The sequence below is a fragment of the Artemia franciscana genome, chromosome 13, assembly GCF_032884065.1.
Source record: "Artemia franciscana chromosome 13, ASM3288406v1, whole genome shotgun sequence".
NCBI classification, from domain to species: domain Eukaryota; kingdom Metazoa; phylum Arthropoda; class Branchiopoda; order Anostraca; family Artemiidae; genus Artemia; species Artemia franciscana.
The window spans coordinates 34,462,090-34,489,189 of NC_088875.1; the positions used below are offsets into that span (position 1 = coordinate 34,462,090).

Sequence of the window (27,100 nt, forward strand, 5' to 3'; positions counted from 1 at the left end):
TTTGTTAGGAACGAAAACACCGGGTCATTTAGGTTTCAGTTCCTGAAGCTGTTTTCCAGCTTCTGGATGACTAGATAGCTGGGCAATTAGAATTAAGTGGTTATCCCTTCCATCAACATACCGAGGATATCTTAAAAAGATTTCTTGCTGTTGGAGTAGATATTTTAGAAGGTGTGTTGTTTCTTTCTAAATACTCTTTGTTTTTAATAGTTCGTGATGATGAACTGTAAGTAAGGGGTGATTTGTGCTGATAGTAACCAAAAATCTTAAAAAAGGAGTTTTGGTAACAATAAAAACCTGGGAAATTACCGCCATAAAAATCACCGTGAAAAAAGAAATGATGGCAATTGGAATTCAAGAAATTCCTTAAGCTTAAAGTTACCCCCCTTAGATCTGCCTCATTTTCTAATAGGTGGAAAACACTCCTAAAAAGGTGAATGGTTTTGATGAGACGCCCAATTCAGCATATCAGAGAACTCTTTTGTAAAGGTTTCAAGCCCCTATCTACAAAAGTGTAAAACTTTGTACTTTTCCCAGAAAGAGAATCACTGATACGTGTTTATTTGTTGTTGTTTTTTCCAGGGCTGATTTATAGATCTGATTGTCCTCAAATTTTGAGAGAAGGCTCATTAGAAAGAAAATTGAAAGCTCTACGGAACTTTATTAAGTGGCAAAAAATTATGTGCAACAGCAAAGTGCCATTTTCTGTGACGACGAATTTAGCCGAAAGGACGCCAAAGAGCCATCGACTAAAATTTCTGAGATAATCGATCGATTTAAAATTATCGAAGAGCTATATTTTGCGCTTTCCAGTTATAAATTGAATAAACTTTTTCCAAAAATAAGTTTTGCATAGAAAAGTAAAGAACTCAATTAAACCAAAAATAAGCCAAAGTGGAATCAAATAATCTATCAAGTGTAAAACTACCGCAAATCAGAACCGATAAATAAATGAAACCCAAAACAAACAGAAATTATAATAAATAACTGACCTAAATTCAAAACGAGCAGAAATTAACATGAGTTGGGGCCAGAACCTCTATGCCTTCCCAAGGCCAAAAGATAATTTGTGCTTTACAGAAAAAGCACAAATGAATGTGCATTATCAGTTTAATTAACATATGTTGATTTTTATTCTTTAAAATTCTAATGATATCTGAATTATGAAAGTTATGAAAGTAAAAACATTTAAAATTTACTTTTTTCATTCATTTGCAAATTATGTTTTTGCTTTGGGAAAGCACAAGGGTTTTGAGCCCTACTCATGTTAATTTCTGCTCTCGTTTATTTATTGTAATTTTGTTCATTTTGGGTTTCATTTATTTATCAACACTGATTTGCGATAGTTTTACACTTGGTAAATTATCTGATTCTATTTTTGTTTATTTATGGCTTTATGGAGTTCTTTACTATTCTTTAAACAGCTTATTTTTTTTGGAAACTTTTTTATTTAGTTGCTGACTGTTTTATATTGACATGGTCTTTTTCAGGGGATTAAATAAAAAAAAAACAAGTTTTTTTAACTGAAAGTAAGGAGCCAGATTAAAACTTAAAACGAACAGAAATTACTCCGTATATGAAAGGGGCTGTTCCCTCCTCAAAGCCCCACTCTTTACTCTACGGTTTGACTCTTTCTCTCAACTTTACTTTTAAAAAAAGTAAAAACTTTAGCATAAAGAGCGGGGCGTTGAGGAGGGAACAGCCCCTTTCATATACGGAGTAATTTCTGTTCGTTTTAAGTTTAATCTCGCTCCTTACTTTCAGTTAAAAAAAAACTTGTTTTTTTTTTTATTTAATTTCTGAACATTGTTGAATTAATACATTTTTGATTTTGGCTCTCCGCACATGAATAATTAAAACGAGATTTGCATATTAATTTATTTTTATGGCTAAATGGCTTCTCATAGTTTTGACCGGACGGTTTTGAGAAAAAAGGAGCGAGGGAGTAGGCCTAGTTACCCTCCAATTTTTTGGTTATTTAAAAAGGCAAGTAGAACTTTTAATTTTTTTACGACCGTTTTTATTAGTAAAAATAAACGTAACTTACGAATTAACTTTAGTAACGAACTTCTATATTCGTATGTTCTTATTGCGTATATGACGGGGATCGCCCCCTCGTCATTACCTCGCTCTTTACACTAAAGCTTTTATTTTGTCCCAATTCCTTAAGAATGACCCTGAATCATAAAGGCCGTAGAATAAATAGTTGAAATTAAAAAAATTACTTTCAAACAGCTCGCGGTAACGATCTGTAGTAAGGAGCGACCCGGCTCAATAGTAACCAAAACTCTAAAAAACGGAATTTTGATACCAATAGTTACATCAAAAAAATCGCATTTTTATGCTTATTTCAAATATATAAGTTTCATCAAGTTTAGTCCTACAGATCGGAAGTTACGAGCCTGAGAAAATTCGCCCTATTTAAGAAAATAGAAAGAAAACCCCCTTAAAAGTGATAGAATCTTAACAAAAATCACACCATCAGATTCAGCGTATCAAAGAACCCTACTGTACAAGTTCCAAGCTCCTATCTACAAAAATGTGGAATTTTCTTTTTTTTTTCCAGAAGACAAATCACGGATGCGTGTTTATTTATTTTTTTTTCTTTTTCCCAGGGGCGATCGTATCGACCCAGTGGTCCTAGATTTTTGCGAGAGGGCTCATTAGAACGGAAATGAAAAGTTGTAGTGCCCTTTTTAAGTGACCAAAAAAGTTGGAGGGCACCTAGGCCCCCTCCCACGCTCAGTTTTTTCCCAAAGTCGTGGGATTAAAATTCTGAGATAGCCATTTTATTCAGCATAGTCGAAAAACCTTATAACTATTTCTTTGGGGACGACTTACTCCCCCACGGTCCCCGTGGGAGGGGCTGCAAGTTACAAATTTTTACCAGTGTTTGCATATAGTAATGGTTTTTGGGGATTGTACAGACGTTTTCAGGGGAATTTTTTGGTTGAGAGGGGGGTTGAGAAGAGGGGGTGATGTGGGGGTTAATTTTCATGTAGGCATTTGTCATGGGGGAAGAAGATTTCCATAAAGGGGGCACAGCATTTTCTAGCATTAATTAAAAAAAATGAAAAAATAAATATGCTAAAGTTTTTTTCAACTGAAAGTAAGGAGTAGCATTAAAAATTAAAACGAACAGAAAATATAACGAATGTAAGGGGTTCACCTCCTCTTAATACCTCAGTCTTTACGCTAAAGCATTTTTAGTAATTTCAACTATTTATTCTACGGCTTTTGTGATTCAGGGGACAAAATTTAAGGTTTAGTGTAAAGAGCGAGGTATTGACGAGTGGGTGAACCCTCTCATATACATGATAAAAACGTACGAATATAGAAGTTTGTTACGTAAGCTAATTCGCAAGTTGCATATATCTTTTACTAATGAAAACGTTCGTAAAAACCAGGAGTTCTAGTTGCCTTTTTAAGTACCCAAAAAATTAGAGGGCAACTGGGCCTCCTCCCCCTCCTTTTTTCTCAAAATCATTCGATCAAAACTATGGGAAAGCCATTTCGCCAAATAAATAAATATGCAAATTTCGCTTTAATTTTTCATCTGCAGAGAGCCGAAATCAAAACATGGATTAACTAAAAATGCTCAAAAATTAAATAAAAAACAAGTTTTTTTTAACTGAAAGTAAGGAGCAGCATTAAAACTTAAAACGAACAGAAATTGCCCCGTATATGAAAGGGGCTGTTCCCTCTTCAACGCCCTGCTCTTTACGCTAAAGTTTTTACTGTTTTCAAAATTAGAGTTGATAGAAAGAGTCAAACTTTAGCGCAAAGAGCTGTTGAAAAGGGAACAGCCCCTTTTTTTGCCGTAGCAAAAAACAGCAAATTTGCAGTCTCCGTTATTCGTCGTCATTACCTCTAGGATTCGAATTGGCCAGAGGGGATAGCCCGCAAATTTGGCTAGGAATAGATCACCAATTTTAATGTTCACAGGATTCATGCCTAGTAAATGAAAGATTATAAAGTGAAAGAAACTTATCTTTCCGCGAGGGCCGAGCCACACTAATATATCCAAATGAACAATCAGTCCAAACTGTGCGAGGTTGGCCCAACTGCTAATCCTTCTCTACACTAAAAAGTGTAATTAACGCGCAGGAAAATTATATCCAATTTTCTCTACACACCACACTTGGCTATCGTATCTAATTTTCTCAATTCAAAACGCCAAAAATCTGATTGTGGGATAAATTCAAGTATCAGATTGCACAATTTCTGTAGTCACTGAATTAATTCATGGCTAAGGAATCAAGTTCAAACAATTCAAAAGTTCAAACAGGCGCAATCCCTTTGAGAGCTAGTTCAATACTGCAGTATATCAGTATACTGCAGGCATCTTCTTTGAATTAAATTCATTTTTTTCGGTAATCTCGGTTATAACGTTTTTTTCTGATATTATGAGAAATAGAAACATTCAGATCGAAATAAAGATTTTTAATTTTATGAATGGCTTAAGAATATTAAGTGGAAACTTTCAGGACATGATGAGGGGGATGTACAACTGACGAAAAGGCAATATGCGCATACTTCCTAATATGAAATTACTCCGTATATGAAAGGGGCTTTTCTTCTTCAACGCCCCGATCTTTACGCTAAAGTTTGACTCTTTCTCTTAACTCTACCTCTTAAAACAGTAAAAACCTTTAGCTTAAAGGGCGGGGAGTTGAAGAGGAAAAGCCTCTTTCATATACGGAGTAATTTAATATAAGAAAGTATGCGCATAGTGCCTTTTCGTCAGTTGTACATCCCCCTAATCATACCCTGAAAGTTTCCACTTAATATTCTTAATCCATTCATAAAATTAAAAATATTTATTTCGATCTGAATGTTTCTATTTCTCATAATATCAGAAAAAAAACGCTATAACCGAGATTACCGAAAAAAATGAATTTAATTCAAAGAAGATGCCTGCAGTATACTCATTATACTGCAGTATTGAACTAGCTCTCAAAGGGATTGCACCTGTTTGAACTTTTGAATTGTTTGAACTTGATTCCTTAGCCATGAATTAATTCGGTGACTACAGAAATTGTGCAATCAGATACTTGAATTTATCACACAATCAGATTTTTGGCGTTTTGAATTGAGAAAATTAGATACGATAGCCAAGTGTGGTGTGTAGAGAAAATTGGATATAATTTTCCTGCGCGTTAATTACACTTTTTAGTGTAGAGAAGGATTAGCAGTTGGGCCGACCTCGCACAGTTTGGACTGATTGTTCACTTGGATACATTAGTGAGGCTCGGCCCTCACGGAAAGATAAGTTTCTTTCACTTTATAATCTTTCATTTACTAGGCATGAATCCTGCGAACATTAAAGTGCGTGATTTATTCCTAGCCAAATGTGCGGGCTATCCCCTCTGGCCAATTCGAATCCTACAGGTAATGACGGCGAATACCGGAGACTGCAAATTTGCTGTTTTTTGCTACGGCAAAAAACACGTTTTTGCTATGTCAAAGAAGGGGCTTTTCCCTCTTAAACGCCTTGCTCTTTGCGCTAAAGTTTGACTCTTTCTCTCCACTCAAATTTTTAAAACAGTAAAACTTTAGCGTAAAGAGCAGGGCGTTGAAGAGGGAACCACCCCTTTCATATACGGGGTAATTTCTTTTCGTTTAAGTTTTAATGTTGCTCCTTACTTTCAGTTAAAAAAAAACTTGTTTTTTTTTTATTTAATAGCGTAAAAAGCGAGGTATTAGGAGGAGGTATACCCTTCATATGCGTAATAGTTTCTGTTCACTTTAAGCTTCGATGCTGCTCTTTACTTTCATTTGAAAAAACTTTTTCATTTTTATTTTTTCATTGTTCTTTAAAGCAATGCTAAAAGATCCGTCGCCCTCTCCATAGAAATTTTCTTCCCCCATGGTAAATTCCTCCATGAAAAGTTTCCCCCGCATAGCCCCCTCCCCTCAAACCCTCTCCCCAACCAAAACAATCCCCCTGAAAGCGTCTGTACACTTCCCAATAACCATTACTATGTGTAAACACTGGTCAAAGTATGTAACTTGCAGCCCCTCCCCCGGTGACTGTTGGGAGTAAGTCGTCCCCAAAGACATATTTAGTAGGTTTTTCGACTATGCTGAATAAAATGGCTATCTCAGAATTTTGATCCGGGGCCTTTGGGAAAAACTAAGCGTGGGAGGGGGCCTAGGTGCCCTCCAAATTTTTTGGTCACTGGGAAAGAAAACAAAAAAACAAACAAATAAACACGCATCCGTGATCTGTCTAGTGGCAAAAAAATGCAAAGTTTCACATTTTATAGATAGGAGCTTGAAACTTCTACTGTAGGGTTCTTTGATACACTGGATCTGATGGTTTGATTTTCGTTAAGATTCTATGACTTTTAAGGGGTGTTTCCCCCTATTTTATAAAATAAGGCAAATTTTCTCAGGCTCGTATCTTCTGATGGGTAGGTCTAAACTTAATGAAAATTATACATTTAAAATCAGCATTAAAATGCGATTCTTTTGATGTAACTATTGTTAAAAAATTCCTTGTTTTAGAGTTTCGGTTACTATTGAGCCGGGTCGCTCATTACTACAGTTCGTTACCACAAACTATTTGAAAACAAAAAAAATTCACTCTATTAACTCGAATAAATCATGTATTACTAATATTTTAAGGAATAATTATCAGCATATATACATTAAACTGACAATGGTCAATTTGTTTCCTTTTTATGTTTTTCAGAAACTCGATTCTCGAATTCACTGGATTATCTGGCGTCAACATGAAATTTCGTCTTCGGATGCACAAGTAGTAGTTTTAGTGATACCAGTGTTAGTACTAACAGTGCTTGTGGTAGCAATGGGAACAGTAGTGCTTGTAGTGATAGTAGCGTGCAAATATTGCCTTTTTGGTCAACTGATCATCTCCCTTATCATTTTCCTGAAAACTCATAATTATATGCTCAGTCATTCTTGAGTCACACCGTTTTGACAACCCAAACACGCATAACATGTTTGGATTTAGTTCAACACTACCGTCAAATTTCTTAGAAGACTAATTTTAATGTTTTTCGTATTTTTGGAAAGTAGAAGTCAAACATGAATACCTTTCCTCAATAATATATACTATATGTAAAGAATGAAAACAATGAACAAATTGCATACGTTACAGCCCTTGCCCTGAGGCCTCTGGGAGGGGGATTGTTGACATCCCCGCATAATTACTAAACCTTTCAACGACACTAAACAAAATAAATTACTAAGAACTTTCTTTGGTTGTTTGATTTGGAAAATGAGGGGCAGAGGGGGACGGGGTTGCCCTCAAATCACTTTAACTCTTAAAAAGTCAACTATAACTGCCAAATTAAATTCAAATGAGACCCACCTGAATTTAACGTTTTACTACGACTAATAACTCACTGTAGATAAGTTCGAAGACCACACTGCCTTTCCATGACGAAAGTAAAACAGTTCAAAATAGGGATGATACCTTTTTATTGACAGTGAAATATAAAATTATTTAACTGGATATTTCGAACACATATACAGTGTTCATCATCAGCAGTAAAACTAAAGGACATGAAAAAAAAATAAACAAAATTTATACCTAATAAACTAATTACATATAGTTTATTGCTCTTATTTTTTTCAATGCAACAGCCAAGGCAAATCTCTTTGACCTTTTCGGTTCCGGTTCATTAGAATTAACTGACATATTACGTGGACAGAGGTCATAGCTCTTAGGTGAGGTGATATTTACTTTATTTGACCTCAGTAAATTATCATAAATTGAGTTCAATCCAAATTCACCTGGATCTCTGGTTATGGAATTATTCTTGAATAGAGTTTTTTTAATTTCGATTGTTTCCCTGAAAGTTTGCTTTAAACCTTGGTCCCTAGAAATCAAAGAAACATTTTCAAACAAAATAAAATGATTTGGAAAATTAAAGATATGCTCCGAGAGGGCCGACGTGAAATCTTCAGGTTTGGTATTTTGCTTTAAAGACGATGAAATGGAATTATGATGTTGTAGCAATCTCGTTTTTAAATTCTGGTTAGTACGTCCCACATAAGAGCTTCCACAAGTACATGGAATTTTATAAACCCCAGTTTGTTGCTCTACGGAAGTCCGATCCTTTCCAGAATTTAAAAAAACAAGCCAAAGTATTATCCGGGTTGGTTAATTGACCAGACTTTTTCGAAAAGAAGGAAAAAATTTCTAGAATGTTCTGACGATATTCTGGAAACAACAGAAAAGAAAGATATTTTTTGTTCTCTACCATATGTTCCAGGTTTGAGTGAAAAACTTAAAAGAATTTTACAAAATAATGGTTTAAAGGTAGCTTTAAGAGGTAGTAATACTTTGGCTAGTTTTTGATGCTTCAGAACCATTTTTGATCACTGTCATCAATGTAGCGTCCAATATTCTAATATTGGTTTGCAGACATATCTTCCTATCCTTCCAAGCTTTTTTTAACTGTTAAAAAATACCCTGAGCCTTGACTATTCTACTTTTAGCGTCTTTGCTGGTCTGACCGTCTTTACTAATAATACTACCAAGGTAAGAGAAGCTGTCCACCTGATCATTCTTTTCGTTTCCCAGCATCACCTTTTCATCTTTACTTATTTCTAGCCTTAGTGACTTAGTCTTCTTATTATTTATTTTCACAACCATTCTAAAAGTTCATTCATTTTGCTTAGACTTTCATATAGGATGCTTAAATCATCAGCATAATCTAAGTCCAGGAGAGATTATCCTCCTCGTTTCATTCCTTTGGGTCCTATTGCCTTTCCTGTGCTTCTTAAGAAAAAATCCGGGCATAGAACAGAACCCTGCTTAACTTTTGATTTAATACGAAACCAGCTGCTAAACTCATTTTCTACCGAAGCAGTGTTATACGCATATATAGCACTAATCATTTTAATGTATTTATTTGGTATACAATGCAACGATAAAACCTTTGCTAGAGCTCTTCTATTAACATAATCGAGCTCTTGCTCATAATCCACAAAACTGAGGACTAAAGGTGTTTGATGATACAAGTAATTCTCAGTTATTTACATAAGAGTGAAAATTCGATCGATATATCCTCTACCTTTCCTAAAACTGCATTGTTCTTCTGTTAAAACTTTGTCTACAGCAACTCTCAGTCTAAAAAGCATCATATTACTAAGTAATTTGCTACCTAAGGAGACCAGAATAATACCTCGATAATTATCACGCTCACTCTTGTCACCATTCTTATACAGTGGTTTATTTGAGGTACTTCCCCTTTTTTAAAAATCATATTCATAATTTTCGGTAACTTATTTCTAATCTCAGAGCCACCAAATTTACGAAACCCATTTACCACACTATCAGCACATGGAGCCTTATTGTTTTTATATCTTTTTAGTACTATTCTTCCGCACAAAAAAAATCTTCCATCACATCCAAGGTATCACAAACTTTTTGGTTTTCCTCTATATCTTTTCCTACAACTCTGTCTTGGCTTAGCACATTATCAAATTGTTCCGCCCATCTCCCTTTAACTCTTTCCTTGAAAATAATTGTGGCCCTATTCCTATCTTTAACTGGGACTACTCGATATTGATTACTCCCTCTACCACTAGATTACATTGACTGGCGCTTTTTTGCCTTTAAAACACATAATTTCTCGAATATTTCCCTAAATGGAGCACGTGAATTATTTTCTTCAAACTTGGTGGGATACTAGAGAGTTTCCAAACATAGAATTAAATGTGACAGCTATTCCATTTCCATTGAATAAAGCTGAACAGCTTTTTCCTGTCTCTCTGTCTTTAGATGATTAAAATGATGGAATTTCTTGGTCTCTCTTTGAGTATTAGAGTTCAGTAAGTTCCAGTAATCGGACCAAAAAAGCATAATAAAACGACAGTCAAAAGATTCTGGCTCTAAAGCAGTTCCTTAGCATTTCAAATGTTGTCCTTACTTAAACCGCGGAATTTACGGTCAGGAACAAAAAGCTATTCAATGTAACCAAAACACTAGGCAATCGGTTTTAATTCAGGTACACTGACAAAACCGATACAAATTACCAATAATTACATTAAGATGAAATATTTTAACACATTGTAATATTTGAACTATGGTTAATGATCTTATTTTATAGTACAAAGGACAGTGAAAACCTAATTTCTTTAATTCGTTAAGCGTGAACTTATAGAAAAACACATTTTTTTTTAAATTAGAAAAATCAGGCTTTCAATTTGTAATGAAGAGTGCTTTCATTAGCAGTTAAAAACTTGCTGATAGTAACGAGCACGAGATTAAAACAAAGTGTTAAAAGTATATGGCATCAAACAACTTCAAAAGGTTTACTTTTCTTCTGGAGGTGTAGGTGGGTTTCAACCGGTTGTTACTGCCTAATTTTTACGGACGAAAAGCCTTGCCAAGTTTAACTAATTAATTGTGCTCATTGATTTTCACGGTTCAACGTTGCAACACCGAAAATAAAAGGGTCTAAAGGGGTCACTCTCCTAAAACTTCTAGTAGTTTTGTAACAACCGAAAGACAAATTTTCAAAAATTACATTTCTGAAAGACGAGAGGGACAAACAAATTTTACAGCAAAAATAATTCTTTCAGTATTTTTTCAACAATCATCAAGAAAACCCTTTGTGTTGTATATGATTGGTTGTTTCCATCATAGTGACCAACTATTATTAAATATTCACCCTTTACCTATTAATCGAAAAATGGAACGTCAAATAACAAAAACAATAAAAAAATAACGCCCTGCTCTTTACGCTAAAGTTTTTTATTGTTTTAAGAACTAGAGTTATGAAAAAGAGTCAAACTTTAGCGTAAAGAGGGGGCGTTGAGGAGAGGACAGTCCGTTTCATATACGGAATAATTTCTGGCTGCTTTAACTTTTAATGTTGCTCCTTACTTTCAGTTAAAAAACTTGTTTTTTTAATTTTTTAATATTTTCGAATTAATGCAGGTGTTGATTTTAGATCACCAAACATGAATAATTAAAACAGAGTTTCAATATTAAGTTTACTTTAGTTTTGGATAAATGTCTTTTTCAAATATTGATCGGCCGATTTTGAGGAAAAAAGGGCGGGGAAAGGGGCCTAGTTGCCCTTCAATTATTTTAGTTACTTAAAAGGCCACTAGAACTTCTTACTTTATTTACGAACGTTTTTATTAGAAATAAATATACGTAACTTACAAATTAACTTATGTAAAGAACTCCTATATTCGTATATTTTTATTACATATGTGGAGGGAGGGGGGTTCGTCCTCTCTTCAATACCTCGCTCTTTATACTAAAGTTCAAATTTTGTTCCAGTTCTTTAAGAATGACCCCTAAGCCACAAAGGCCGTTTAATTAGAATAAATAGGTCTTTTGAAATTGCTAAAAATACTTCAGCATAAAGAGCGAGGTATTAAGGAGGGGACGAGCCCCTTAATATACCTAATGATTTCTGTTTGTCTTAAGTTCTAATGTTGCTTCTTATTTTCGGTTGAAAAAACTTGTTTTTTTTAATTTAGTTTCTGAACGTTTTTCGATTAATGAAGATTTGATTTTGGCTCACCGTACATGAACAGTTAAGACGAAATTTGCATATTAATTTTACTTTTTTCAGCTAGATGGCGTTCTCAAAGTCTTTATCGGACGATTTTGAAAAAAAGGTGGGGGAGGGGGCCCATTTGCCCTCCAAATTTTTGCTTACTTAAAAAGGCCTCTAACTGTAAATTTTATTTACGAACGTTAATATTAGTAATAAATATACGTAACTTACAAATTAACTTATGCAACGAACTTATTCGTGTATTTCGAGTACGTATATGAGGGGATTTGCTCCCTCGTCAATACCTCGCTCTTTACACTAAAGTTCAAATTTCGCTCCAATTCTTTAAGAATGACTGCTGAACCACAAAGGCCGTTTAATTAGAATAAATAGCTCTTTTGAAATTACCAAAAATATTTTAGCGTAAAGAGCGAGGTATTGAGGAGGAGACAAAGCCCATCACTTATGTAATAATTTCTGTTCGTTTCAAATTTTAATGTTCCTCCTTACTTTCAGTTGAAAAAAACTTGTTTTTTTATTTAGCTTCTCATTGTTCATTTTCGGGGTCGTCTGAAGCTGAAGATAATGAAGATAATACTGGCCCTGATTATAGTTCACCATCTAAAAAAGTTAAGGGATTTCTTTGCTGCAAGACCGTTGAAACTGACACAGTCAAAAGTGAATTCTTTGGTACTGGGCTATATTATGGATGCGATGCGACCCCTGTACACTGTTGAGAGGCCGTCGTTCAAAAATCTGATATCAGGTCTTGCACCTTATGCAAAGGTTCCAGGAAGAAAAGCTTTAGCTGTGCAAATTGAAGCTAAGTTTGTTGAAGTACCAAAAGATATGGTTCGTGATTTTGAACTTACCGACTACATTTCGTTGACAACAGACATTTGGTCTGCCAACAAAAAAAGCTACTTGGGAATGACTGCACACTTGCTTAACGAGGATTTGGAATGGAAATCTTATGCCCTTGCTTGTTCCGGGTTCAAGGGCTCACACACTTAGGACAGGATTACTGAACAACTGAATGGCATATTTGCCAGGAACAAAATTGCAATTGATAAAACGGTACAAGGGGTTTTGACCGATAACACCATTAATTTTAGTAAGGCATTCAGAGAATATCCAATGGTTTCCGATGAACATGTTCAAGTCAGTGATGAAGAAAATGAAGATGAGGCTGGCCAGAATGGCTCGTTCTCTTTTACAAACGTTGGAGACGTACTCGATTCTCATGACAACCCCGATTATTTCCAACTTCCTTCACACTTCAGGTGTGTCAGCTACACATTTAACCTGCTCACATCCAATGATGCTGATAAAGTCCTCTGTGATATTGTATATAAGTAGCAGTACCACACCGCTTTTTCGAAGTGTACTGCTCTCTGGGATGCCGCGAATAAGAGTTCAAAAGCTGCTGATGCTCTGAAAGAGGTATACGACAAACAGCTTATAAGACCTTTGGTAACCAGGTGGAACTCGAAGTATGACAGTGTCAAATGTTTAATGGATTGTCACAAAATTGGAAAGCTTGCTGACGTATGTGATGCTTTGCAAAAAGCAAGGCTAGCTTCTCGTGATGTTGAAATTCTTGAAGAATACGTCAAAATTATGGAACCAGTAGCAGTGGCATTGAACATTCGGTGCTATTTATCCTACAATCAAATCGCTTGAAAGGAAGCTCAAAAAGCTGAAAGATTTGGCGAAATTCAGCCAGCCTTGGGTACATGCTCTACTTGTGGGTCTCGAAAAAAGATTCCCCATGATCCTGGACGAGAGAGTTCCTAATGCAAGAGACTATGTTATTGCCAGGGCAAGTCATCCTTTCTTCAAATTGAAGTGGTTTCCTGATAACCAGAAGGAATGTAGCAGTTGAACTCTTGGCAGACAAAGCAAAAAGGTCAAAGATATCAGAAGTACTTACGAAGCTGATAAAGGTAGCTTTTTGTCTGGAGATGAATACTTAGATCTTAGTGATGAAGAAACTACTCGTGATAATTCTAGCAACCGTGGCCGTGAAACCAGTTCTATGAAGGAGGAGGTTTTGTCATATTTGAATGAGAGGCGAAAGGAATTATCTGTGCTCAAAGTGTAAACAAGGGTAATGAAAGTTTTCAAGAGGTACAACTCTATCATTCCTTCGTCTGCACCTGCAGAACGACTTTTTTCGGCAGGTGGTGGAATTTTTACTCCAAAAAGAAACATGCTCGGAGATGGTATGTTTGAAAAGCTTCTGCTGTTGAAAGGAGTAAGTAAGAAATTAAGTTAAGTTATGATAAAGCTGTAGTAAATGTTCTTTGTAAATTTTTTTGTTTTTATATCTTAAATGAAGTAAAATTGGATTTTTTGTGAAACCAGTTGATTTTAGTCATTAAAACTGTCGGTTTTTCTGAAAAGCGGTCAATTTCTCGTCAGAACTTTGCTTATCTTGTCTACTTGGAAAGGAAATAGATATTAAAGAAGTGTTTTGCGTGTTATTTACTGTAAGTAAAAAATTAGTATTTGAGCACTTAAATTTTTGAAGTAAAATCGGAATACTTGAGTACTTAAGTACTGAAGTACTTTTTCAAAAGTACTTATTACTTAAGTATATTTCTAGAGAAGTACTTAATACTTGTACTTAAGTAAAAATTGCTCTGAGTACCTGATGCTTGTACTTAAGTAAAAAAAGAAGTACTTGGCACAACACTGTTGGGTTGGTAACAAAATCTCCCTGAAAGGTGAACATGGGCCATGTGTGAACATCTTCCTGAACCCAGAGTAAAACCGACTTAAATTAGTCGTTTAGCCCACTGACCAATATTGCCTATCGCGGAAGCTTTTGGTTTTTGGCTTTGAGTAAGCAAATGAAAAATTCACATTCACACGCCAGGTGAAACGTTTTGACTCCAGTAAAATATGTATAAGCCTAATATAGACTTCTGACTAACTGTTGAACTGGTATACAATTTTATAATTTGCAGAAAATTTCAGTAAATCAACGTTTTTTTCAGCTGAAATACGCTCTTGGAATGCCCTTCTAACTAGTCTGAAAAGGAATCTAGCTTCTGGAGAAACGATAGTAATGGAAAACAATTAGTTTTAAAGCTAATGTGTAATATATTGAAAAGTTGAGTTCGTCTGATTTTTTATTCTCGTTTAAGGTCTCTTGGGTAAGAAGGAGAGATTTTCACATTCTCACATCAGGTCGACAAGTGTTCACGCCTGATAACAGAATAAGTGTCAGACACAGTGATGATTTAAATGATTGGATTCTGACCATTAGTTTCATGCAAAAAAGGGACGAAGGACCTTATGTTTGCCAAGTGAGTGAATTTATCTTTGATTTTTTGCTGTAATAATATCTGTCTCTTCCTACATATTCAATTAAAATCATGCGAGAAAATCAATTCTAGAGAAATCGTGGCCAAAATTTGGCTCCTGGCTTCTCCAAATCCTTCCACTGTCGGGTTTTTTGGAGGAAAGCTTTGCATCTTGAATCTTACCTAAATCGGAATGGTGGAAAATTTTTCAATTATTATGACTGGAGGGGGAAATATAGACCAATGGAGACTTGATGCGAAAAGATATAAGTCATGGCTTTTTGCTAATACCAACCAAGACGAAGCCGTGGACTTGATCTATTTTAAAAGAGTCAATTACAAACTGAATAATTCCACAATATATGTACAAAATGACTCGCTACAAGAGTTTGGTAAGTCCCAAATCGTCACATTCAGGTAAAACGAGGACTGATACAGAAAGGAGCTACGCCTTGATTCAGTACACAAGCAAGCTAAGTCTTGACTCGGCGCGAAAGCGACATAAGTCCAAGCAGCTGAATTTCACTGTCTGGGTTGAATAACTGGCTGTTTCCTAACTCTTACAAATGAAAGGTAAGTCCTCAGTTCAAAAATTAGCTAAGTATGAATTGGTTGAAAAATGACGTACAAAGTTGGCTCTTGGCCCTGAAACATCTCACTAACCCCACAGTCAGCTTTTTCGGCAGGAATAAGGTATTCTGCTACTCATTTGGGCAGAATCGCGCAATTATTTTCAATATCTATGACTAAAGATGTGGATCTTCGTAATCTTTATCTCTTGTCCCCAGCTGCTAGCTTAATAGCAGCAGTTTATGCATACCGAATTTTGTGTAACCAGTGGTCTTGATTAAAGCACAAATTGGATGCATGGCTTTTCTTCCAAATCCTCTCGCAGATCTTTAGCAAAACTGAGATAAGAAACACCTTATTTATACAAGAACTACAAAAAGATATTCACGCTTTATTTTTGAAAACCTACCTCTATATCCACACCAATTCCTTGATGCAAATGTTATTTATAAGCTTTTCAAAAATTTTAGATACAATCCAAATAATTTCTTAGACCACACTGCTTTTGCACTTACAAAAAAAACAATAAAAACAACAAAAACAACAGGATTTAATTTCAACAAAGCAGTGATTAAAAAAAAAAAAATATTCCGAACATTTAGGCCCCATGTCCGGGAGCCCCACGTCCGATTAGCGATGGGATGGCCTTTAAGTCCACTATTAGCAAATATTTATGTAGAGTATGTAGAAACGTTAGCTATAGAAACATATTTGTTACAACCTAAATGTTGGGGCAGATACATGAATGCTATTTTCGTTACTTAAAATTATTAGGAACCACAAATTGAAAGATTTCTGTAATATTTAAATAATTTGGGAGGGAATTAGTTTTTACTATTGAAAAAGAAACAGAGAATGAGTTATCGTTCGGATATCTGGATCCTTAGAAGTAGTAATGAACTAGCTTTTTCAATTTACCGTAAACCGACTAACAACAACTGTTGTTTGCTTATCGCATCAAACCCCCCGATCCAAGTAAAAAGGGGTATACTTATTTCTTTGGGTGGTGGGTTTTAAAATTAGAATCATCCGAATACATGAGCAGTTAACTATCTTTTATTAAGGATATTCTAATGGATATCCCGAAAATATGATTTCTATAATAATTAAAAAAGGAAAAAAGTTAATGGAACCTGTAATATTAGAAGAAGATGGGCCAACTCAACAAACAAATTACATAACTTTGCCTTATATCCCAATGTAGTCACACAAATTAAGAAGAGAACTAAAAAAAAGAAACATAACATTAAAACAGCATTTATATCAGACAAACTATAAGCTCTTTGCTAAATAATGGAAAAGACAAGGTTCGAAGAAACATACAATTGGAGTATACAAAATTACATGCTCTTGTGGTAAATTTTATGTTGGAAGAACACAGTAGAATTTAGAAAATAGGCTACAGTAACACAAAAATGCCATAGATTGTTCGCTAAAACATAATCAAAAACCGGTTACGTTTGAATGAGCTGTTGCTTAACACATTTTTAACTTTCCTCTTCACAATATTTTATTTTATCATATAAAATTCGTAGTTACGTCTATAGGACTTCAAGGAAATATGGCCTTTTAATAGATTATCATTTATACACCGAATGTTGAGAGGAGAGTGACCCATGGTTTCACTATAGACACTCACTGTGTTTTTTTATTCTTATGTTGTAACATCAGTGCTGGAAGTTTGTTTGTAGTTTGAGTTGTTCTTATTTATTTATTTTTTGTGGGTTTAGTTGTTGCTTTTCTTTGTGTGTGCGTTATGTTTTAAAAAACAATTTCTTTTTTTAGTTCTTTTCGGTTTTTTTTCCGTTGAAAAATGCTCCCGGAATTTAGATATTTTTTTAATTGAAGTGTTGTTCTGTTTTATTTTTCTCACTGCTTTTTGAAATTAAAACCCGTTTTTTTGTTGTTTTTTTGCTTAATTTTTCGTAGCTACAATTAAAATTTTATTTCATAAACAAAATTTTTTAAAAGCTGTAGAAATATTCCTAAAAAAACACATAATAAATCTACGCCCATTAAATAACAAATTTAAATTAAAACAAAAGTTTCCCGAGAATTTTTTTTCGAAGAAAATAAGAGAGTAATATTAAAAGCCAAAACGAAGAGATCATAAAGCCAGTATAAAACAGAAATTATTAAGAATGAATAAACAACGGAATCTGAAATGAATAACCAAATGAAGCTAAAAATGGACATAAATTACAGGTAATGATAGTGAGGTGAAGCTGGTGTCCCCTCCTCTTGCGCCTTGCTGAAATCGGGATTGTCCATATGTGTCATTTAAGGATGCAAATTGAGACCCTCTACATTATTCTCTCCAAGTCTTTTCCTACATTTTCGTAGGAAGGCTTGATTTCACAGAAAATTGTATTTATGTTCTTCTCAGTTTGCAAAGTATTTTTTTCTTGAATCTCCCCCCCCCCGCTGTCCATCAAATCTTGTGGCAGAATTTTTAGAAGCATTTTAGCGCATATATTCCAGGATCTTCGGGTTATTAATTAAAATCTACTTAGATGTGGTCTGAGTTATCCTTAATTAATATCTTATTAAGTGAGTTAAGTATTGAGTTATCTTATTAATTAATTAATATTAAATGTTCTAATTAAACGACGATCATTTTGGACTAGAAACTAACTTCAAACACTATTTTTGGCGTTTATTGACGTCAAAGTCCTTCCACTATGACCTTCATCTTAGTGGGTTCTCTAAAGTTTGATTATGCCCTAAATCAAATGAAAATACGAGCCCTTGAAAAATATAAATTAGTTGAAACTCTCACTGATTGCATATTAGAGGTTTTAAAATCTCAAAAAACATGTGATAATTTTAAAGATCTTCTGAGATTTAATATGGGAAGATAGAGATAAAAAAAATATTTTTGCCACTGACAATTTAACATGTTATAACTTCGTACAAAAAAGTAAGGGACTTTTATAGAGACTATAGCTCCACTTTGTATCTCTAATCATACGGGCGAAAAATCTATTCATGATGGTTTAAACACAGGAATGTGATTTGCTCTGGGGCAGGGGGCAACTACTCATACCAGACCTCAGTTCAGCCCCCAGACCCTAGATTGCCCTCTCCCGCTGAATTGTAGTTTCTTCAAAAATCTTGTCAAAAACAAAGATAAGCCTGCATGAATCCAGCATCAACAAAAAAAAAAAACGAGTTTTCTTCAGTCAACAACTACTTTCATAGTACTAAAAAAAGCACCTTTATAGTACTTTCAAAGAACTACAAAGTACCTTTATGGTGCAGAATTGCTCATTTTTCAGTTATTACTGTCATTTTCACTGAATTTGAGAAAATTGGCTCCAACTTGCCCCCCCCAAGATTTTGACAAAAATTATGCTACTGTTTAAACAGCCTTCAACATGTATTGGTTCAAACAAGGTGAAATATGCTTTTTTTTTCAGGGACTCCCAGCCCTCTCTAGTTCTCAGATCATAAAGACCAGTAAGAATAAGGTGCAACATTGCACCTTTATTCTGATGTCCGTTACGAACTCCTGTTTGCACTCAGTACTTTACTCACAGTACTTTACTACAGTCAGTACTTTACTCTTTTCCAAACTGAAACCCTCAGCATTTGGCAGATAGGACTTGGATCGTTTTTTGTCAAGTCAAAGCTTGCCATGTTTTCTACCAACTGCAGACTTGGGTTTTTTTCGTACAGAATCATTGATTTTGTATCAAACATAGTCGTTTATGTACCTTGTCAAGACTTTTTGCAACACGGCAATGATGTTCTGAAACCTGGGCCAATTTAGAACTTACTTTGTTTTTGCGCTTATGCAACCAAAAGCATAGACATAGCACGTTTCTGCACCGACTCGGGATTTTACTCGACTTCACAACGACCCAGGACTTAGTTCGACTTTAAGCTAAATCTGTACTTGCTAGTTTTTACTCCAGGTTAGGACGTGAGGCATTTTTTGACCTTCCCAATCCGCAGCTTGGACTTAGTCAGGACTTAGTTCGTGTTTGCACTTTGTTAAGGCTTAGCTTGTGTTTGTTCCGTCAGTGTACAGCTAAGACTTAATTCATATTTGCATTGTTTCGTCATACACTGGACTCATTGTCTCACTGTTCCAACGAATGTGGGAATGGCTCGTTTAAGCATCGAGTCATGATTTAACCTAATCAGGAATTGCTAGTTTTTGCCCCAAGTTAGAGCTTAGGTCATTTTTCCACCTAGTTAATCTACAGCTTGAACTTAGTCAGGACTTATTTCATATTTGCCCTTAGTTAAGACATAGCTAATTTTGCATCGAGTCAGGTCATAGCTTTTCTTGCAACAAGTCAGTTTAAAGTTTGGCCTTTGCTTATATTTGCTCTGTGGTGTTTTAAATTGAAGTTTGCTCATTTTTCTAACGAATGTGGACTGAGCGCGTTTTAGTATCGAGTCAAAGTTTAGATCGTTTTTTTACCAGCTCAGTCCGAAATTTTTATCGGCTTGGTTTTTCCAACGAATCAGCCTGCAGCTCGGACTTAACTCGTTTTTTGTTCTGAGACTGAGAATTCTTGGATTATACTAGTTTAAGCAAGGTGTAATACGCTTATATTTATACCAAAAAGTTGACAGCAATAAGGAGTTGAGGGTGGTAGCGGGTTAAATGAATCCCTCAAGTCAAATATGTCAAAATTTCCTGCAAAATTCCTCTGTGACAAAGCGGGGCAAGCTAATATTATCTACCAAAATACGTTTGTGAAGAATGGGCTAACTGCACGATTATAAACCTTTTCTTTTGAGGCTGCCTGGGTCATTGTCACACAGGAGGTGTTTTTTTTTCTTTTCCATCATTTTAAGTCAAACGGCTTCTTTTAAATTTCGATCTGTTGCCATGGGCCTTGCAGGAATGAAAAAGAGCCCAGTAAGGGAATAGCTGCCCTCCAAGAATTTTTGGCTCTGTAAAAAGCTATTAGAACTTTTCAGGTTCAATTGAATTTCAGGTTTTCCCTTCCAAAGTTTCGGCAGCAACCCCTTCCACACATAATGGCCGGGGAAATATAGACATGACGTTCTTTACTTAGTCTTTTCTACTGCATTAACTCTGATAAGGTAAAAAAAAAACAATCAAGAGGTGAGATTAAAGCTTAGGGCAGGTCATTGAATGATGAGTTATAAACTGAATTTGCGTCTCTGATGAACAATCGGTTGAACAAGTACTCTACAGAAACAAGTTTTATCGAATGGTCATTTAATGAAAAAGTGAATAAAAGCAGAATACCATTTAATAAAGATTCTGACGGACTTTTGGTCGAACGAATATTCGACAGAGACTAGTGTCATCGAAAGGCCGTTTGATCAAAAATGAAAGTAGAAAGTGGAATCAAAGTAGAATCGGTAGAATAAAACTAAAATAAACAACTCAAGGTAATAGAATATAAGTTAAGAGCGACCCGCACAAATTGTAACCAAGACTCTAAAAAGAAAAAATTTCAATTGTAACATATGAATAAGAAAGCTTGCTTTCCATAGTGATTTCAAGGACATCAAATGAATTAAGTTTAAAACCCACCACCAAAAGTTAGTCGCAAACATAAAATCCCTCGCTTTCAAAAAGGGGGGCCACCACCGATGGTGGTGCTGTTCCCTCCTCATCGCCCCGCTCTTTACGCTAAAGTGTTTTACTATTTTGAAAAATATATTTGAGAGAAAGAGTCAAACTTCAGCGTAAAGAGCGGGACGTTGAGGAGGGAACAGCCCCTTTCATATACGGAGTAATTTCTGTTCGTTTAAAGTTTTAACGTCGCTCCTTACTTTCAGCTAAAAAAAACTTGTTTTTTTATTTAATTACAAAATGAATTTGGTTTCCTACAAACATCTTCAGAGATGGGTGAGCTTGGCTGGCTGTGCTGAATGTCTTTCCAGCTTGTATATTGTATAATGTCCCTCCCAATAATCACGGTTCTGATAACTGTTGGTTAAATATTTTGTTGTTATCATTAGTGACTCTTTATTTGATTCGAACTGAGCTTGTTAAAAGGTCAAGAAACGCCAAACACTAGATAGCGTTATTTTTTTTCAGTACTATTACCAGCTTCCACTCTGGTAGGTTGCCCATAGTCTTTGGTTCTACGAGCTAACAAAACATTATTAGCTAACTTATTATAAATAACAGATGCACAGCAGAACAGCCTTTCGCGACATAAAATTAAAAATAATTGCGTCTCAAGAAAGAACTTGATAAAAGAGATAAAAGAGATTGCTATTCTGGCTTCCATGTTAAAAAGCGAACTGGGGCTTATTCTTCTGACGTATTTCTGCATGCAAGTCACAATTTTCTACACTTCTGGATAGAAAATTGACCGACCGTGTTAAAACCAGGTTAACTAATGGTTTGAGTTATCTATTGCTTCGGGTAAAACAATGCTCATCGATAAATCTAGAAAAGCAAGGAAATATAATTTCTAGAGAGATAAGCAATTGAATGAAAGAATGAATGTTCTTTATTACCCATTTATAAACAAAAAAGAAAACAATGGATTACATTAAAAGAAACGAAAACAAAACAAATATGTCATAAAGATATACACAAATTACCGATAACACCAAATCTAAACTGTCCGCCCTTCCACGGTGACAGGAGGACTGGTTGCTCAGTTTCTGAAACTGTTCATCCCCTGCCTGAACCAGTTTCACCACACCAAAATCGTTAACTACTACTACTACTACTACTACTACTAATAACTCACTGCAGCACCAATCCGCCTAAGGCCAACACACCTACGCACGCTCCTCCTCCAACCTAATCTATTTAAAGCCTCCCTCTTTACACCCTCGCAGGAAGTTCCCATTTCCTTTAAGTCTTTATTTATGACATCCTCCCAACCCAGACAAGGACGACCTGCTTTCCGTGTAGCCCCAGACGGTTGGCCAAAAAGGACAATCTTCGGTAATCTGTCATCCTTCATCCGTAGAGCGTGGCCTAGCCATCTCAATCTTTCTTTCATTATAGCCCCAGAAAGCAGGATTGAACCACACTTTTCGTACAGCCTACTGTTTGAAATACGGTCAGTCAGCCGGGTACCCAGAACAATCCGTAGGCAATTTCTCTGGAAAACATCTAGTAAATTTTCATCTGCTTTTCGGAGTGCCCATGCTTCAGAGCCATATTTGACCACTGTCATCACTGTAGCTTCCAATATTCTAATCTTGGTTTGTAGACTTATCTTTCTATTCTTCTAAACTTTTTTAACTGTGAGATAACACCCTGAGCTTTAGCTATTGTACTTTTAACATCTTCACTGCTCCCACCATCTTTACTGATAATGCTACCAAGGTAACTGAAGCTCCCAACCTGATCAATCTTTTCGTTACCTAATGTCACCTGTTCATCTTCACTTATTCCTAGCCTTAGTGACTTAGTCTTCTTAACATTAATTTTCAAGCCTATTTTAGCACCCTGAACTCGTAAAACCTCTAAAAATTCATTCATTTTGCTCACACTTTCATCTAATATGCTTAAATCATCGGCATAATCTAAGTCAAGGAGCGTTCTTCCTCCCCATTTGAATCCATGGTCTCCAATTGCCTTTCCTGTGCTCCTTAAGACGAAGTCCATCAAAATGATCCATATAAAGGGGGATAGAACACAACCCTGCTTAACTCCTGATTTAATATAAAACCAGTTGCTAACCTCATTTCCTACCTTAACCGCAGCAGTATTATTCTCATACATAGCGCAAATCACTTTAATGTATTTTTCTGGTATACCATATAACAATAAGACCTTTGTTAACGCTGTTCTATCAACAGAATCGAAAGCTTGCTCATAATCGATAAAACTAAAGACCAAAGGTGTTTGACAACGAAGGGACTTCTCAATTATTAACCTAAGAGTGAAAACATGGTCGACACATCCTCTACCTTTTCTAAAACCGCATTGTTCTTCCCTTAAAACTTTGTCTACAGCATGTCTCAGTCTAAAAAGTATCATATTACTCAGTAATTTGCTATCTACAGAGACTATATTAATGCCTCCATAATTACGACACTCCCTCTTATCACCTTTCTTATACAGTGGTTTAATTAAGGTTTTCCTAAAATCATTGGGTACTTCCCCTTTTTCAAAAATTATGTTCATAATCTTCAGTAACTTATTCCTAACCTCAGAGCCACCATATTTAAGAAACTCATTAATCATACTATCAGCACCTGGGGCCTTATTATTTTTTAATCCTTTTAGTACTGTCGCTAATTCTTTCTCACAAAACAAATCTTCCTTCACATCCAAGGTATCACACACTTTTTCATTTTCATCTATATCTTTTCCTGCAACTGTATCTCGGTTTAGCAAATTCTCAAAATGTTCCACCCATCTTTCTTTAACTTTTTCCTTATCACTAATTGTGGCCCCATTTCTATCTTTAACTGGGACTAGTCCGGATTGGCTACTCCCTTTCAATTTATTAACATGCCAGTATAATATTTTACTATTATGCCGTCTAGCCGCATCTTCCAGATCCTCGGCATTTTATCCATCGCCTCCACTTCACATCTCCTTAGTTCATATTTTAATGCTTTCTCCACTTTCTTTACATTCCTTTTGTTTTCATACGACCTATCACTCAGATAATTCTTATACAAACCCCTTCTACTCTCTATTAAACCTAAAGCTTTTTCACTAATATTCCTAGTTGCAGTCTTAGCACTCTTCCCTAGGACACCACCAGCAACTTCACAAATTGTTTTTCTGAAATTATTCCATCCATCTTCCACATTGTCAAATTTTAAACCCTCAAGTTTAGTACTCAACTGTTCCTGGAATTTTTTTCTCAAATTTTCATCCTGAAGTCTACCAACATCATAACTTTCCGGGAGGGAGTTACCCTTCCGAAATTTCAGCTTTAAATTAACCTTAGACACTACTAGATGGTGATCTTTACTTTTAACATCAATAACGGCACTTCTATACACCCTGTATTGATCCTGATAGTCTTCTTGTTTACAATAACATAATCAATAAGGTTTTCTGTCTTACCATCATGTGAATACCATGTCAACTTATGGGCCATTTTTTGACCAAACACCGTATTGGTTATAGCTAGGTTGTTATACCTACAAAATTGCAAAAGCCTATAGCCATTACTTTTCTTTTCCTACACCAAATTTACCTAGGCTAGGATACCATCTATCCCTATTTCTACCAACCTGGGCATTAAAATCTCCTAGCAAAAACACCATATTTCTACCTGGTATCCTATCTATTTGCTCCTGTAACTGTAAGTAAAATTCATCTGAGTCACTAGTATCTCCATCAGTTGGTTCAATGGGGGCATATACTATTATAACTGATACCCTAAACTTTTTAGTCATAAAATGAGCAATTATTATTCTATTATTAATACCTTCCCAGCCTAAACAAGACTTAGCAGCTTCCTTGTTCACCATGAGCCCTACTCCCTGTCTATTTACCCCATCCTTCCTGCCTGAGTAAACAAATTCTATGTCACCTAGTTTCATGCTTCCTACCCCTGGGATATGAGTTTCTGAAACTCCTAATAAATCCAGTTCGAAATTATTCAACCGCCGAGGGGCCTGAAGTAAAAACTTCGCGTATTTAAAATAGTACTTTCGCAACACTCGCCTATTAGATTCAGTAAAAATGTCTCAAAATGGGGTCAAGCATAGAATATGCTAGAGAGCCACGCAAATATGTATTCGAGAAAGGGCTTTCCGTTCCAGATTAGGCTGCGATGTAACCAGACTAGTATAAGCAATTCTAAGTTTGCGTTCAGCATTCCGAAGCAAAAGCTTTCGTGTATTCGTAATCGAAGACCCAATCGAGAGACCTAAATATGTTAGTACAGTGGTGGGTGCCATTTCACTTTCACCTAGACAGACACTATCAGGCACATAACTACCGTGTAAATTAAAGAAGAGAACTAGGGACTTCACAGCATTCATACTTAGTCCTATCTGTAGATATCTATCAGATAGGTTATCAAAACTCCGTTGAAGACTAGCTATTGACCGGCATGGCTTTAACAGATCTTCCGCATAACAAAGCACTGATGTATATATCCCTTTTGAAATACAACTAATAGGTAGGCCAATCTGCGTAAGAAGAGACGTGTCGTTGTAGATAATCGGTGATGTGATGGCTCCTTGCTTTATTCTGACAATTACAGGGAGATCACTATTCGAAAGTACATTTCCCAACTTCAAACGAACTTTTCAATGCCTATACATATAATATAATGGGGAAATTACATCAAGCATAAGGAAACCAAAAGCACTGATAACATCGCATGCCTCGAGAACCAGAGTGCTCACAGATGCTTCTGTATCTCTAGAATCTGTGTATCTGTATCTACGGATTCTGTATCTCTTAGAAGTACAGAGACTTCTAAGGGCAAGGAAGCAACCTAAACCTGACTGGAACCCGAGCTGGAATGTTGACATAATACACTTTTCTTTTAAGTGGTGAACAATCAGAAGCTCAAATATCTTTGCAAAACTGCTTGACACAGTCACTGGCCTATATGATGAATATGATGATTCTGGTTTATTCTTTTTCAGAATTGACCTAATCACTAAAATGCATAAACTGTCTGGAACGACACCAACGTTAACATTTGAAGAAATATTTACAAGGTTTTTATAGAGGTGTCACTTGCGGCAATAAAATTCTCAGCACAAATACTGTCGGTGCCAGACGAGAATTTCTTCTTTCTAAGCTTCAACACAGCCTCATTAATAGCAGACGGTGTTATCATAATAGAATTTGGTTTTGACTAGAATCATGCAACGAAGTCATCTCACTATCGAAAGAAATTTCTACACTGCTGTTGGCTTTTACAAACTGAATTTTGAAATGGGCAACCCACTCAGACTCTGGAATGCTATTGGAGCCCTCATGGTTTTACTTTTCAGAAAGAGAGCAAGATTTTCACAGGTAATTCGGGTCATTTATATTTTTTTGGCAGTAATTGACTTGACCGCAACTAGATGTTCCTGCACAGTATTCCTAAATATTCTCTTAGAATAAATCCGGACCGCGTTTACAACCCCGGTCCTTGGCCTCTCGCACTCGGCCTACAGCCGCAACCACTACTTCACCGTAGCACAGGCCGATGCTAGAACTGGGTTACTAGACCACCTGTATTTCTTACTCTTGCAACGTATCTGCCTAACTGGAATCGCCACCTTATTATCACATTTCAGTGCATATATTGTTTTCTCACAGTACAGGTTTAGTCGTAACCTTAACTCATTGTCACTTAGGTTGATGCTTGGCTGTAACAGATGGTATGGAACCTTCAGTTTCACTAGGGTTCGGTCGCAAGAATCAAGAAATTCTGTTGCACATAAGCTCTTCTGGTACTCCACTTCTTCTTCAAGAACCACTAGGGCTTGGTGTCATCAGCTTTGGTCCCCACGACGGGTATCAAGTCATATATAGGGAGATGGTCACTGGTGGCCTGATCGTCCATTACTGTCGCATATTGAATTGGGCTGCCAGAATATTGTACATGGTTCAGATTTGACGTAGTACTAGGCTGTGATATGTATGTAAAGTCCTTGTTCTTTTTAAGCAGTGAGAATGAGAGAGGCAGCATACTTATAATAGTTCCAGAACACTGGTATTCAGAACGAATTAGATCCCAATTAAAATCACCTGCGACAACACATCTATGAAAAGGACCTAGGGTTTTCTCAGCAAACTTCGCTAGCCTCTGAGATGTGGAGGCGAAACGGGCCTCGGAGGTTTGG

At 35.9% G+C, this 27,100-nt stretch overlaps 1 protein-coding gene across 1 annotated transcript in view; it reads left to right on the forward strand.

Annotated features, from left to right (window-relative positions):
* Nucleotides 1–27,100, forward strand: part of LOC136034853 (zwei Ig domain protein zig-8-like) — a 167,487-nt gene that overhangs the window by 49,196 nt on the left and 91,191 nt on the right. Inside the window, exon 4 of the mRNA XM_065716320.1 lies at nucleotides 14,648–14,809. Coding sequence (XP_065572392.1) covers nucleotides 14,648–14,809 — 162 coding nt within the window. The remainder of the gene's footprint in view (nucleotides 1–14,647; nucleotides 14,810–27,100) is intronic.